A 13041-nucleotide genomic window follows, 5' to 3' on the forward strand; every position below is an offset into this window, starting at 1 on the left:
AATTTACCAGTTTAGGGTTTTTTGCTGTCAAATAAATTAGTTTGGGGTAAATTTGTCATAAATGAGTTTGAAAATAATAAACTTTCCCTATTTGTAAAATAAAAAGCGTCTTGAATAAAACATACGGACATTTATTTTCAACAAAATCTGATTTAATCCGACGATTGATATGTTTTCGTCATTCACTCACATAATTTAGCACCGGGAGCATGTGACTGTTGCTCGTCAGTTTTTTTTTTTCTATTTTTATTGTTAATAGAAAAAGTAAGTCAAAGTCAAGCCTTGCCTTGCTGGAGAGCATTGCGTGTGAGCGTATCCGCGTCGCTCATCCCACGCACCTTCTGCGCGGTGCTACGGAAATTACGCTTGCAATAATTGTCCTTTCCCTGCAGCATGCATCGCAGCCGTTCAATTAGCATAAAGAGTCCTGGACCGTTGGATGGCCAGAACTCAGCATCATTCAAGCACGCACAATAAAAGACGGTTGCGTGTGGGTAATCGGTGGAGATCACAGCAGTGTGTGGATTGTGTTGTTTAAGCACTCCTCAGGTAATCGGTGACTACTTGCTCTTCTCCTCTTCTCTCTTTCTTGTTTTTATTTCCATTTTCTTTTGATAACTTGTATGAGAGCTTTTGTTTATGTTTGAATGTAGCTCTCAATTGAGCTCTGAGAGACATTTCTGCAATTCCTACATCTAAGATTCCATACTCCTTTTCTTTTGAGGCTCCGCTCCATCTATCTCAAGATGATCAGAAAAGAGCCTCCTCATTCAGAAGATCTGCCATACAGAGCGTCTTCGTCGTCAACCTCTCCACATGTAGGTGATAATGGTGGAACCAAAATGCTGAAAGGAAGTGACTACGAAGTGTTCTTGAGCTTTAGAGGGGAAGACACTCGCAAAGGCTTCACCGATCATCTCTATACTAGCCTTGTTAATGCAGGAATTCGTGTGTATAGAGACAACAACGAGCTCCGTGTTGGTAAGGAGATTGGTCCGGAGCTTCTCTACAGTATCACGCAGTCTAAGATTTCGATCCCGATTATATCTGAGGATTACGCTTCCAGCAAATGGTGCCTTCAAGAGCTTGCTCAGATGTTGAAGTGCAAGAGAAGTGGAGAGCAAGTAGTGTTGCCCATATTTTACAAAGTGGAACCCTCACAAGTGCGACATCTCAAGGGGAGATTTGGAGATGCCATCAATGCACATAAAAAGAATTTGGGTCAAATGGTTGTGAAGGAATGGGAAGAAGCGCTCAACGAAGTCAGTTCCTTAAAAGGATGGGAATCGGAGAAAATAGCTGATGGGTACGTTATTCCACCAAAACATTGTTAAGTTTCTCATAAATATCTTACTTCAAAAAAGCATACAAACATTACTATCAGATATTGAAATTTTGTATTATTATTTGATAGGCATGAAGCAGCATTATTGAAAAGGGTCGTTATAAGAGTTATGAGTGAGTTAAAAAGACTTTTCCACCTAAGTGTTCCTGAACAGTTGGTGGGAACTGATGATCGTGTGGAACAAATTTTGAGCAAGATAGATGCTAATTTCAATGGTACATGGATCATTGGAATTTATGGAATGGGCGGCATCGGTAAGACAACTCTTGCAAAGGTGGTATACAACAAGCTATTTAGTGATTTTAAGGATCATTGCTTTGTGGCTGATATTCGAGAAAGATCTCAACGCAATGGTATTGTATGCCTACAAAATGAGCTCATTTCTAATGTGATAAGAGGATTGGAGGTGTCTAATGTCGATGACGGAATCTGTGTACTTGAATCTCGATGTGCAAGTAAGAAAGTCCTTGTTCTTCTTGATGATATAGATGATAATACTCACTTGAATGCTTTGGTTGGAGACGGTAGTTGGTTTAAAGCAGGAAGTATAGTCATCATCACAACTAGAAACAAGAGTATTCTTGACAAGGTTAGGGCTAGCCACTTGTATGAACTTGAAAAGTTGCCTTCGGATCAATCGTTGATTTTATTTAGTAGACATGCATTTCGAAATGATATTCCTCCAAGTGATTATAAGGATATATCTTATGACATCGTATCTATTACCGGAGGCCTTCCTTTAGCACTTCAAGTTATAGCTTCATTCTTATGTGGAAAGCCAAAGGAAACATGGAAAGATACGTCAAATAAACTGAAGAGAATTCCTGATAAGAAAGTGCAAGAGAGGTTAAGGATAAGTTACGACGCATTAGATTATGAAGAGCAACAGATTTTTTTGGATATTGCATGTTTTTTCATTGGATCATCTAAACAATATCTAACTTATATGTGGGATGCCTGTAATTTTTACCCGGGGAAAGGGATTGAAGTATTAAGTCTTATGTCCCTAATTAAAATTGACAAAGATGGCACGCTAATGATGCATGATCAACTGAGAGATCTTGGAAGGGAAATTGTTCGTTTAGAACATCCAAAGAAGCTTGGAAATCGTAGTCGGATATGGACTAATGAGGAAGCTGAAGATGTGCTTGAGAGCAACAAGGTAAGAGTTTCCTCTATTTATCTTATAGTCAGTGAATGTTAAGTCCATCTTCTGTTTCTTATTAGAGATGAAAATTGATGCACCAAATTTGGGGCAGCCATTAGTAGAAGAGCTTGTCTGGTCAATTGTTTGTCTTGCCTTATTTTAAGACATAATTGAGCAGCAGTTTTTCGTTAGTTGATATAGGATATATATATCTTTTTTTTTCATCTCTTTTATTTATGTCGAAATGAAAAAAAGATATGTATCCTTTCAAAACATCAATGCAACAATAAAATTGCAAAACCATAGTGTTTGACAGGCACTTTTCGGAGAAAACACAACATCTATAAGTTGTTGGGCCATGCTTTTCCACATATATGTTTGATGCATATTTTTGATGTTTGGATTCTCCTTTTAATTTTTTGTGAGGTCTTTTCTTTCTTTTTTTCTTTTATTGAGTATTGACATCTTATGAGTTGCTTGCTATAATAAACGAGAACTCCATTTACTTGTGACGATTAGCTATTCAGCCTCCTATATTTTTCAAGCTGGGTTAAGTATAGACTTAGTCCCCTAAGTGTTATTGTTTGTGCGATTTAATCCCTTATCTTTCTTTCTCTTTGATTTATGTGGTTCTTTATCTTTCACAATTGGTGCAATCAAGTCCTTTGTCATCAACCATTAGTTAACATTGTCGATTAGATACCGTGGCTTTCACATTCATTTGTGATATATGTGCAACCATGTCTAACCATATATTATTTTCGTTCAATAGACTTTCCATAATAGTGGATAATTTACTTCTGTGAATTTACTATTTCTCTTCTGATGGAGAATTTGATTATATAATTTATTTCTAAAGCACGTAATATAAATTTTTTGTGATGATAAATATCTTTTTTATTGATCTTTTAATATTGTTTATTTGTGAAATATGAGTCCAATATGATATTGATTTGTAATTTGACAAGTATGCTTTTGATATTATTTATTTATCAAACATGAGCCCGTTGCACATAATACAAGATAAATTCACAAATTGTTCCCAAGCCATTTTTCCAAGCAGACTTCCAACTATTGGTGTTTTTCAGGCACAAAATGATCGGAAATGTAATTTTCTATAGAAAAACAGGGAATTTTTCTGTGGAATCATCGTTCTCTTGTTTTGACTGGCTTTTAGGGTCTTTGTGATCTCCAAAATGATGTGTCGTACGGAAACTAAAGCTTTTGGAAGTCATGCCTCCAAGCAGATTTCCAACTGTCGGGGCTTTTCAGGCAAAAAATGGCCTGAAAGGGAATTTTCTATGGAAAAATATGGAATTTTCTTTGTGAAATCTTTGTTCTCTGGTTTTTACTGGCTTTGAAGGTGATGTGATCTCCAAAATGATGTGTCGTACCGAGCTAAAGCTTTCGGAAGCCATGTTTCCAAGCAGACTTCCGACTGTCGGGGTTTTTCAGGCAAAAAAGGCCGAAAAGTGAATTCTATATGGAAAAACAGGGAATTTTCTCTATGGAATCTTCGTTCTCCAATTTTGACAGGCTTTCAAGGTGCAGTGATCTCCAAAATGATGTGTCGTACCTAGTTAACGCTTTTGGAAGCCATTTTTCCAAGCAGACTTCCAACTGTTCGGGTTTTTCATGCGAAAAATGACGGAAATGAAATTTTCTATGGAAAAACAGGGAATTTTCTCTGTGGAATCTCCGTTCTCTTGTTTGAACTGGCTTTTAGGTGCTGTGATCTCCAAAATGATGTGTCGTACGGAACTAAAGCTTTTGGAAGTCATATCTCAACGAGATTTCCAAATGTCCGGGATTTTCGGGCAAAAAATGGCGAAAAGGGAATTTTCTACGGAAAAATATGGAATTTTCTTTGTGAAATCTTTGTTCTCTGGTTTTTACTGGCTTTGAAGGTGATGTGATCTCCAAAATGATGTGTCGTACCGAGCTAAAGCTTTCGGAAGCCATGTTTCCAAGCGAGACTCCGATCGTCGGGGTTTTTCGGGCAAAAAATGGCCGGAAAGTGAATTCTCTATGGAAAAACAGGGAATTTTCTCTATGGAATCTTCGTTCTCCAATTTTGATAGGCTTTCACGGTGCGGTGATCTCCAAAATGATGTGCCGTACCGAGTTAAAGCTTTTGGAAGGCATTTTTCCAAGTAGACTTCCAACTGTTGTGGTTTTTCAGGGAAAAAATGACCGGAAAGGAAATTTTCTATAGAAAAAGAGGGAATTTTCTGTGCAATCTTCCTCTCTTGTTTTGACTGGCTTTTAGGGTGTCGTGATCTTCAAAATGATGTGTCGTACGGAACTAAAGCTTTTGGAAGTCATCTCTCCAAGCAGATTTCCAACCGTCGTGGCTTTTCAGGCAAAAAATGGCCGGAAATGGAATTTTCTATGTAAAATATGGGATTTTCTTTGTGAAATCTTTGTTCTCTGGTTTTTACTGGCTTTAAAGGTGCCATGATCTCCAAAAAAATGTGTCGTACTGAGCTAATGCTTTCGGAAGCCATGTTTCAAAGCGAGACTTCCGATTGTCGGGTTTTTCGGGACAAATATCGGCCGAAAGTGAATTCTCTATGGAAAAACAGGGAATTTTGTCTATGGAATCTTGGTTCTCCAATTTTGACAGGCTTTCACGGTGCGGTAATCTCCAAAATGATGTGCCGTACCGAGTTAAAGCTTTTGGAAGCCATTTTTCCAAGCGAGACTTCCAACTTTTGGGGTTTTTTGAGGCAAAAAATGACGGAAAGGAAATTTTCTATAGAAAAACAGGGAATTTTCTCTGTGGAATCTTCGTTCTCTTGTTTTGACTGGCTTTTAGGATGCTCTGATCTTCAAAAATGATGTGTCGTATGGAACTAAAGCTTTTGGAAGTCATGCCTCCAAGCAGATTTCCAACCGTCGGGCTTTTTCGGGCAAAAAATGGCCGGAAAGGGAATTTTCTATGGAAAAATATGGAATTTTTCTTTGTGAAATCTTTGTTCTCTGGTTTTTACTGGCTTTGAAGGTGCTGTGATCTCCAAAATGATGTGTGGTACCGAGCTAAAGCTTTCGAAAGCCATGTTTCCAAGCAGACTTCTGATTGTAGGGCTTTTCAGCCCAAAAATCGACGGAAAGTCAATTCTCCATGGAAAAACAGGGAATTTTCTCTATGGAATCTTCGTTCTCCAATTTTGACAGGCTTTCACGGTGCAATGATCTCCAAAATGATTTGCCGTACCGAGTTAAAGCTTTTGGAAGCCATTTTTCCAAGCAAAACTGTTGGGTTTTTCGGGCAAAAAATGACCGGAAAGGAAATTTTCTATGGAAAAACAAGGAATTTTCGTGGAATCTTCGTTCTCTTGTTTTGACTGGTTTTTAGGGTGTTGTGATCTGTAAAATGATGTGTCGTGCGAAACTAAAGCTTTGGATGTCATCTCTCGAATTTCAGGCAAAAGATGGTCGGAAAGGGAATTTTCTCTGGTTTTTATTGGCTTTGGACGAGCTAAAGCTTCGGAAGCCATGTTTTCTCGGGTTTTTCAGGCAAAAAAAGGCCGGAAAGTGAATTCTATATGGAAAAACAGGGAATTTTCCTATGGAATCTTTTTCCAATTTTGACAGGCTTTCACGGTGCAGTGATCTCCAAAATGATGTGTGCCGTACCTAGTTAAAGCTTTTGGAAGCCATTTTTCCAACGAGACTTCCAACTATTGGGTTTTTCAGGGGCACAAAAAATGATCGGAAATGAAATTTTCTATAGAAAAACAGGGAATCTTCTCTGTGGAATCATCGTTCTCTTGTTTTGACTGGCTTTTAGGGTGTTGTGATCTCCAAAATGATGTGTCGTACGGAAACTAAAGCTTTTGGAAGTCATGCCTCCAAGCGAGATTTCCAATGTCGGGGCTTTTCGGGCAAAAAATGGCCGAAAGGGAATTTTCTATGGAAAAATATGGAATTTTCTTTGTGAAATCTTTGTTCTCTGGTTTTTACTGGCTTTGAAGGTGCTGTGATCTCCAAAATGATGTGTCGTACCGAGCTAAAGCTTTCGGAAGCCATGTTTCCAAGCAGACTTCCGACTGTCGGGGTTTTTCAGGCAAAAAAAGGCCGAAAAGTGAATTCTATATGGAAAAACAGGGAATTTTCTCTATGGAATCTTCGTTCTCCAATTTTGACAGGCTTTCAAGGTGCAGTGATCTCCAAAATGATGTGTCGTACCTAGTTAACGCTTTTGGAAGCCATTTTTCCAAGCAGACTTCCAACTGTTCGGGTTTTCATGCGAAAAATGACGGAAATGAAATTTTCTATGGAAAAACAGGGAATTTTCTCTGTGGAATCTCCGTTCTCTTGTTTGAACTGGCTTTTAGGGTGCTTTGTGATCTCCAAAATGATGTGTCGTACGGAACTAAAGCTTTTGGAAGTCATATCTCCAAGCGAGATTTCCAAATGTCCAGGGATTTTCAGGCAAAAAATGGCACGAAAGGGAATTTTCTACGGAAAAATATGGAATTTTCTTTGTGAAATCTTTGTTCTCTGGTTTTTACTGGCTTTGAAGGTGATGTGATCTCCAAAATGATGTGTCGTACCGAGCTAAAGCTTTCGGAAGCCATGTTTCCAAGCGAGACTTCCGATTGTCGGGGTTTTTCGGGCAAAAATGGCCGGAAAGTGAATTCTCTATGGAAAAACAGGGAATTTTCTCTATGGAATCTTCGTTCTCCAATTTTGATAGGCTTTCACGGTGCAGTGATCTCCAAAATGATGTGCCGTACCGAGTTAAAGCTTTTGGAAGGCATTTTCCAAGTAGACTTCCAACTGTTGTGGTTTTTCAGGAAAAAATGACCGGAAAGGAAATTTTCTATAGAAAAAGAGGGAATTTTCTCTGTGCAATCTTCCCTCTCTTGTTTTGACTGGCTTTTAGGGTGTCGTGATCTTCAAAATGATGTGTCGTACGGAACTAAAGCTTTTGGAAGTCATCTCTCCAAGCAGATTTCCAACCGTCGTGGCTTTTCAGGCAAAAAATGGCCGGAAATGGAATTTTCTATGTAAAATATGGGATTTTCTTTGTGAAATCTTTGTTCTCTGGTTTTTACTGGCTTTAAAGGTGCCATGATCTCCAAAAAAATGTGTCGACTGAGCTAATGCTTTCGGAAGCCATGTTTCAAAGCGAGACTTCCGATTGTCGGGGTTTTTCGGGACAAATATCGGCCGAAAGTGAATTCTCTATGGAAAAACAGGGAATTTTGTCTATGGAATCTTGGTTCTCCAATTTTGACAGGCTTTCACGGTGCAAGTAATCTCCAAAATGATGTGCCGTACCGAGTTAAAGCTTTTGGAAGCCATTTTTCCAAGCGAGACTTCCAACTTTTGGGGTTTTCCGAGGCAAAAAACGGGAAAGGAAATTTTCTATAGAAAAACAGGGAATTTTCTCTGTGGAATCTTCGTTCTCTTGTTTTGACTGGCTTTTAGGATGCTCTAATCTCGAAAATGATGTGTTGTACGGAACTAAAGCTTTTGGAAGTCATGCCTCCAAGCGGAAAGATTTCCAATGTCGGGGCTTTTCGTCATGCAAAAAATGGCTTTTCGAAAGGGAATTTTCTATGGAAAAATATGGAATATTCTTTGTGAAATCTTTGTTCTCTGGTTTTTACTGGCTTTGAAGGTGCTTTGTGATCTCCAAAATGATGTGTGGTACCGAGCTAAAGCTTTCGGAAGCCATGTTTCCAAGCGAGACTTCGATTGTCGGGGTTTTTCGGGCAAAATCGGCCGGAAAGTGAATTCTCCATGGAAAAACAGGGAATTTTCTCTATGGAATCTTCGTTCTCCAATTTTGACAGGCTTTCACGGTGCAATGATCTCCAAAATGATTGCCGTACCGAGTTAAAGCTTTTGGAAGCCATTTTTCCAAGCGAGACTTCCAACTGTTGGGGTTTTTCATGCAAAAATGACGGAAATGAAATTTTCTATAGAAAAACAAGGAATTTTTCTGTGGAATCTTCGTTCTCTTGTTTTGACTGGCTTTTAGGGTGTTGTGATCTCCAAAATGATGTGTCGTACGAAACTAAAGCTTTTGGAAGTCATCTCTCCAAGCAGATTTCCAAATGTCGGGGCTTTTCGGGCAAAAATGGCCGGAAAGGGAATTTTCTATGGAAAAATATGGAATTTTCTTTGTGAAATCTTTTTTCTCTGGTTTTTATTGGCTTTAAAGGTGATGTGATCTCCAAAATAATGTGTCGTACCGAGCTAAAGCTTTCGGAAGCCATGTTTCCAAGAAGACTTTTTGTCGGGGTTTTTCAGGCAAAAAATAGCAGGAAAGTGAATTCTCTATGGAAAAACAGGGAATTTTCTCTATGGAATCTTCGTTCTCCAATTTTGACAGGCTTTCACGGTGCAGTGATCACCAAAATGATGTGCCGTACCGAGTTAAAGCTTTTGGAAGGCATTTTTCCAAGTAGACTTCCAACTTTTGGGGTTTTTCGGGCAAAAAATGACCGGAAAGGAAATTTTCTATAAAAACAGGGAATTTTCTCTGTGGAATCTTCGTTCTCTTGTTTTGACTGGCTTTTAGGGTGCCGTGATCTTCAAAATGATGTGTCGTATGGAACTAAAGCTTTTGGAAGTCATCTCTCCAATGATTTCCAACCGTCGTGGCTTTTCGGGCAAAAAATGGCCGGAAATGGAATTTTCTATGTAAAATATGGGAAATCTTTGTTCTCTGGTTTTTTGCGGCTTTAAAGGTGCCATGATCTCCAAAAAAATGTGTGGACAAATTTTGCCGTACCGAGTTAAAGCTTATGGACTTCCAAAAATTTTCTATACCAAAACAGGGAATTTTCTTTGTGGAATCTTCGTTCTCTTGTTTTGACTGGCTTTTAGGGTGCCGTGATCTTCAAAAAGATGTTGATTTCCAACCGTCGGGGCTTTTCTGGCAAAAAATGGCCGGAAAGGGAATTTTCTATGGAAAAATAGGGAATTTTCTCTATGGACTCTTCGTTCTCCAATTTTGACAGGCTTTCACGGTGCAGTGATCTCCAAAATGATGTGCCGTACCGAGTTAAAGCTTTTCGAAGCCATTTTTCCAAGCAGACTTCCAACTATTGGTGTTTTTCAGGCACAAAATGATCGGAAATGTAATTTTCTATAGAAAAACAGGGAATTTTCTCTGTGGAATCATCGTTCTGTTGTTTTGACTGGCTTTTAGGGTGCTGTGATCTCCAAAATGATGTGTCGTACGAAACTAAAGCTTTTGGAAGTCATGCCTCCAAGCAGATTTCCAATGTCCGGGCTTTTTCGGGCAAAAAATGGCACGAAAGGGAATTTTCTATGGAAAAATATGGAATTTTCTTTGTGAAATCTTTGTTCTCTGGTTTTTACTGGCTTTGAAGGTGATGTGATCTCCAAAATGATGTGTCGTACCGAGCTAAAGCTTTCGGAAGCCATGTTTCCAAGCGAGACTTCCGACGTCGGGGTTTTTCGGGCAAAAAAGGCCGAAAAGTGAATTCTATATGGAAAAACAGGGAATTTTCTCTATGGAATCTTCGTTCTCCAATTTTGACAGGCTTTCAAGGTGCAGTGATCTCCAAAATGATGTGTCGTACCTAGTTAACGCTTTTGGAAGCCATTTTTCCAAGCAGACTTCCAACTGTTCGGGTTTTTCATGCGAAAAATGACAGGAAATGAAATTTTCTATGGAAAAACAGGGAATTTTCTCTGTGGAATCTCCGTTCTCTTGTTTGAACTGGCTTTTAGGGTGCTTTGTGATCTCCAAAATGATGTGTCGTACGGAACTAAAGCTTTTGGAAGTCATATCTCCAAGCAGATTTCCAAATGTCCGGGATTTTTCGGGCAAAAAATGGCCGAAAGGGAATTTTCTACGGAAAAATATGGAATTTTCTTTGTGAAATCTTTGTTCTCTGGTTTTTACTGGCTTTGAAGGTGATGTGATCTCCAAAATGATGTGTCGTACCGAGCTAAAGCTTTCGGAAGCCATGTTTCCAAGCGAGACTTCCATTTGTCGGGGTTTTTCAGGCAAAAAATGGCCGGAAAGTGAATTCTCTATGGAAAAACAGGGAATTTTCTCTATGGAATCTTCGTTCTCCAATTTTGATAGGCTTTCACGGTGCAGTGATCTCCAAAATGATGTGCCGTACCGAGTTAAAGCTTTTGGAAGGCATTTTTCCAAGTAGACTTCCAACTGTTGTGGTTTTTCAGGGAAAAAATGACCGGAAAGGAAATTTTCTATAGAAAAAGAGGGAATTTTTCTCTGTGCAATCTTCCCTCTCTTGTTTTGACTGGCTTTTAGGGTGTCGTGATCTTCAAAATGATGTGTCGTACGGAACTAAAGCTTTTGGAAGTCATCTCTCCAAGCAGATTTCCAACCGTCGTGGCTTTTCAGGCAAAAAATGGCCGGAAATGGAATTTTCTATGTAAAATATGGGATTTTCTTTGTGAAATCTTTGTTCTCTGGTTTTTACTGGCTTTAAAGGTGCCATGATCTCCAAAAAAATGTGTCGTCGTTGAGCTAATGCTTTCGGAAGCCATGTTTCAAAGCGAAGACTTCCGATTGTCGGGGTTTTTCGGGACAAATATCGGCCGAAAGTGAATTCTCTATGGAAAAACAGGGAATTTTGTCTATGGAATCTTGGTTCTGCAATTTTCACAGGCTTTCACGGTGCAGTAATCTCCAAAATGATGTGCCGTACCGAGTTAAAGCTTTTGGAAGCCATTTTTCCAAGCAGACTTCCAACTTTTGGGGTTTTTGAGGCAAAAAATGACTGGAAAGGAAATTTTCTATACCAAAACAGGGAATTTTCTCTGTGGAATCTTCGTTCTCTTGTTTTGACTGGCTTTTAGGGTGCCGTGATCTTCAAAAAGATGTGTCGTATGGAACTAAAGCTTTTGGAAGTCATCTCTCCAAGCAGATTTCCAACCGTCGGGGCTTTTCTGGCAAAAAATGGCCGGAAAGGGAATTTTCTATGGAAAAATAGGGAATTTTCTCTATGGACTCTTCGTTCTCCAATTTTGACGGGCTTTCTCCAAAATGATGTGTGTGATCTCCAAAATGATGTGCCGGAAGTTAAAGCTTTTCGAAGCCATTTTTCCAGGCTTTCACGGTGACTTCCAACTATTGGTGTTTTTGGAAGCACAAAATGATCGGAAATGTAATTTTCTATAGAAAAACAGGGAATTTTTTCGTGGAATCATCGTTCTCTTGTTTTGACTGGCTTTTAGGGTGCTTTGTGATCTCCAAAATGATGTTTCGTACGAAACTAAAGCTTTTGGAAGTCATGCCTCCAAGCGAGATTTCCAAATGTCGGGGCTTTTCGGGCAAAAAATGGCACGAAAGGGAATTTTCTATGGAAAAATATGGAATTTTCTTTGTGAAATCTTTGTTCTCTGGTTTTTACTGGCTTTGAAGGTGCTTTGTGATCTCCAAAATGATGTGTCGTACCGAGCTAAAGCTTTCGGAAGCCATGTTTCCAAGCGAGACTTCGATTGTCGGGGTTTTTCGGGCAAAAAAAGGCCGAAAAGTGAATTCTATATGGAAAAACAGGGAATTTTCTCTATGGAATCTTCGTTCTCCAATTTTGACAGGCTTTCAAGGTGCAGTGATCTCCAAAATGATGTGTCGTACCTAGTTAACGCTTTTGGAAGCCATTTTTCCAAGCAGACTTCCAACTGTTCGGGTTTTTCAGGCAAAAAATGACGGAAATGAAATTTTCTATGGAAAAACAGGAATTTTCTCTGTGGAATCTCCGTTCTCTTGTTTGAACTGGCTTTTAGGGTGTTGTGATCTCCAAAATGATGTGTCGTACGGAACTAAAGCTTTTGGAAGTCATATCTCCAAGCAGATTTCCAAATGTCGGGGATTTTCGGGCAAAAATGGCCGGAAAGGGAATTTTCTACGGAAAAATATGGAATTTTCTTTGTGAAATCTTTGTTCTCTGGTTTTTATTGGCTTTGAAGGTGATGTGATCTCCAAAATGATGTGTCGTACCGAGCTAAAGCTTTCGGAAGCCATGTTTCCAAGCGGACTTCGATTGTCGGGGTTTTTCGGGCAAAAAATGGCCGGAAAGTGAATTCTCTATGGAAAAACAGGGAATTTTCTCTATGGAATCTTCGTTCTCCAATTTTGATAGGCTTTCACGGTGCAGTGATCTCCAAAATGATGTGCCGTACCGAGTTAAAGCTTTTGGAAGCCATTTTTCCAAGCAGACTTCCAACTGTTGTGGTTTTTCAGGGAAAAAATGACCGGAAAGGAAGTTTTCTATAGAAAAACAGGGAATTTTCTCTGTGGAATCTTCGTTCTCTTGTTTTGACTGGCTTTTAGGGTGTCGTGATCTTCAAAATGATGTGTCGTACGGAACTAAAGCTTTTGGAAGTCATCTCTCCAAGCAGATTTCCAACCGTCGTGGCTTTTCAGGCAAAAAATGGCCGGAAATGGAATTTTCTATGAAAAATATGGAATTTTCTTTGTGAAATCTTTGTTCTCTGGTTTTTACTGGCTTTAAAGGTGCCATGATCTCCAAAAATGTGTCGTACCGAGCTAATGCTTTCGGAAGCCATGTTTCAAGCGAGA

General features: G+C 39.2%; 1 protein-coding gene across 1 annotated transcript; it reads left to right on the top strand.

Moving 5' to 3' along the window:
• Positions 1-496: 496 nt before the first annotated feature.
• LOC104436970 (disease resistance protein RUN1-like) lies at positions 497-2594 on the top strand. Its single transcript, XM_039308594.1, has 3 exons — positions 497-549; positions 654-1306; positions 1415-2594. Exons 2-3 carry the CDS (start codon positions 747-749, stop codon positions 2547-2549), a joined length of 1695 nt encoding a protein of 564 aa, XP_039164528.1. The 5' UTR covers positions 497-549; positions 654-746; the 3' UTR covers positions 2550-2594.
• Positions 2595-13041: the final 10447 nt, after the last annotated feature.

The sequence above is a fragment of the Eucalyptus grandis genome, chromosome 3 (assembly GCF_016545825.1).
Source record: "Eucalyptus grandis isolate ANBG69807.140 chromosome 3, ASM1654582v1, whole genome shotgun sequence".
In the NCBI taxonomy this organism is placed as follows: domain Eukaryota; kingdom Viridiplantae; phylum Streptophyta; class Magnoliopsida; order Myrtales; family Myrtaceae; genus Eucalyptus; species Eucalyptus grandis.

Coding starts and splice junctions, on each gene's coding strand:
- LOC104436970 (XM_039308594.1), top strand. CDS start 747: ATGATCAGAAAAGAGCCTCCTCATTCAGAAGATCTGCCATACAGAGCG. Junction 1,307..1,414: donor TCGGAGAAAATAGCTGATGG/GTACGTTATTCC, acceptor ATTATTTGATAG/GCATGAAGCAGCATTATTGA.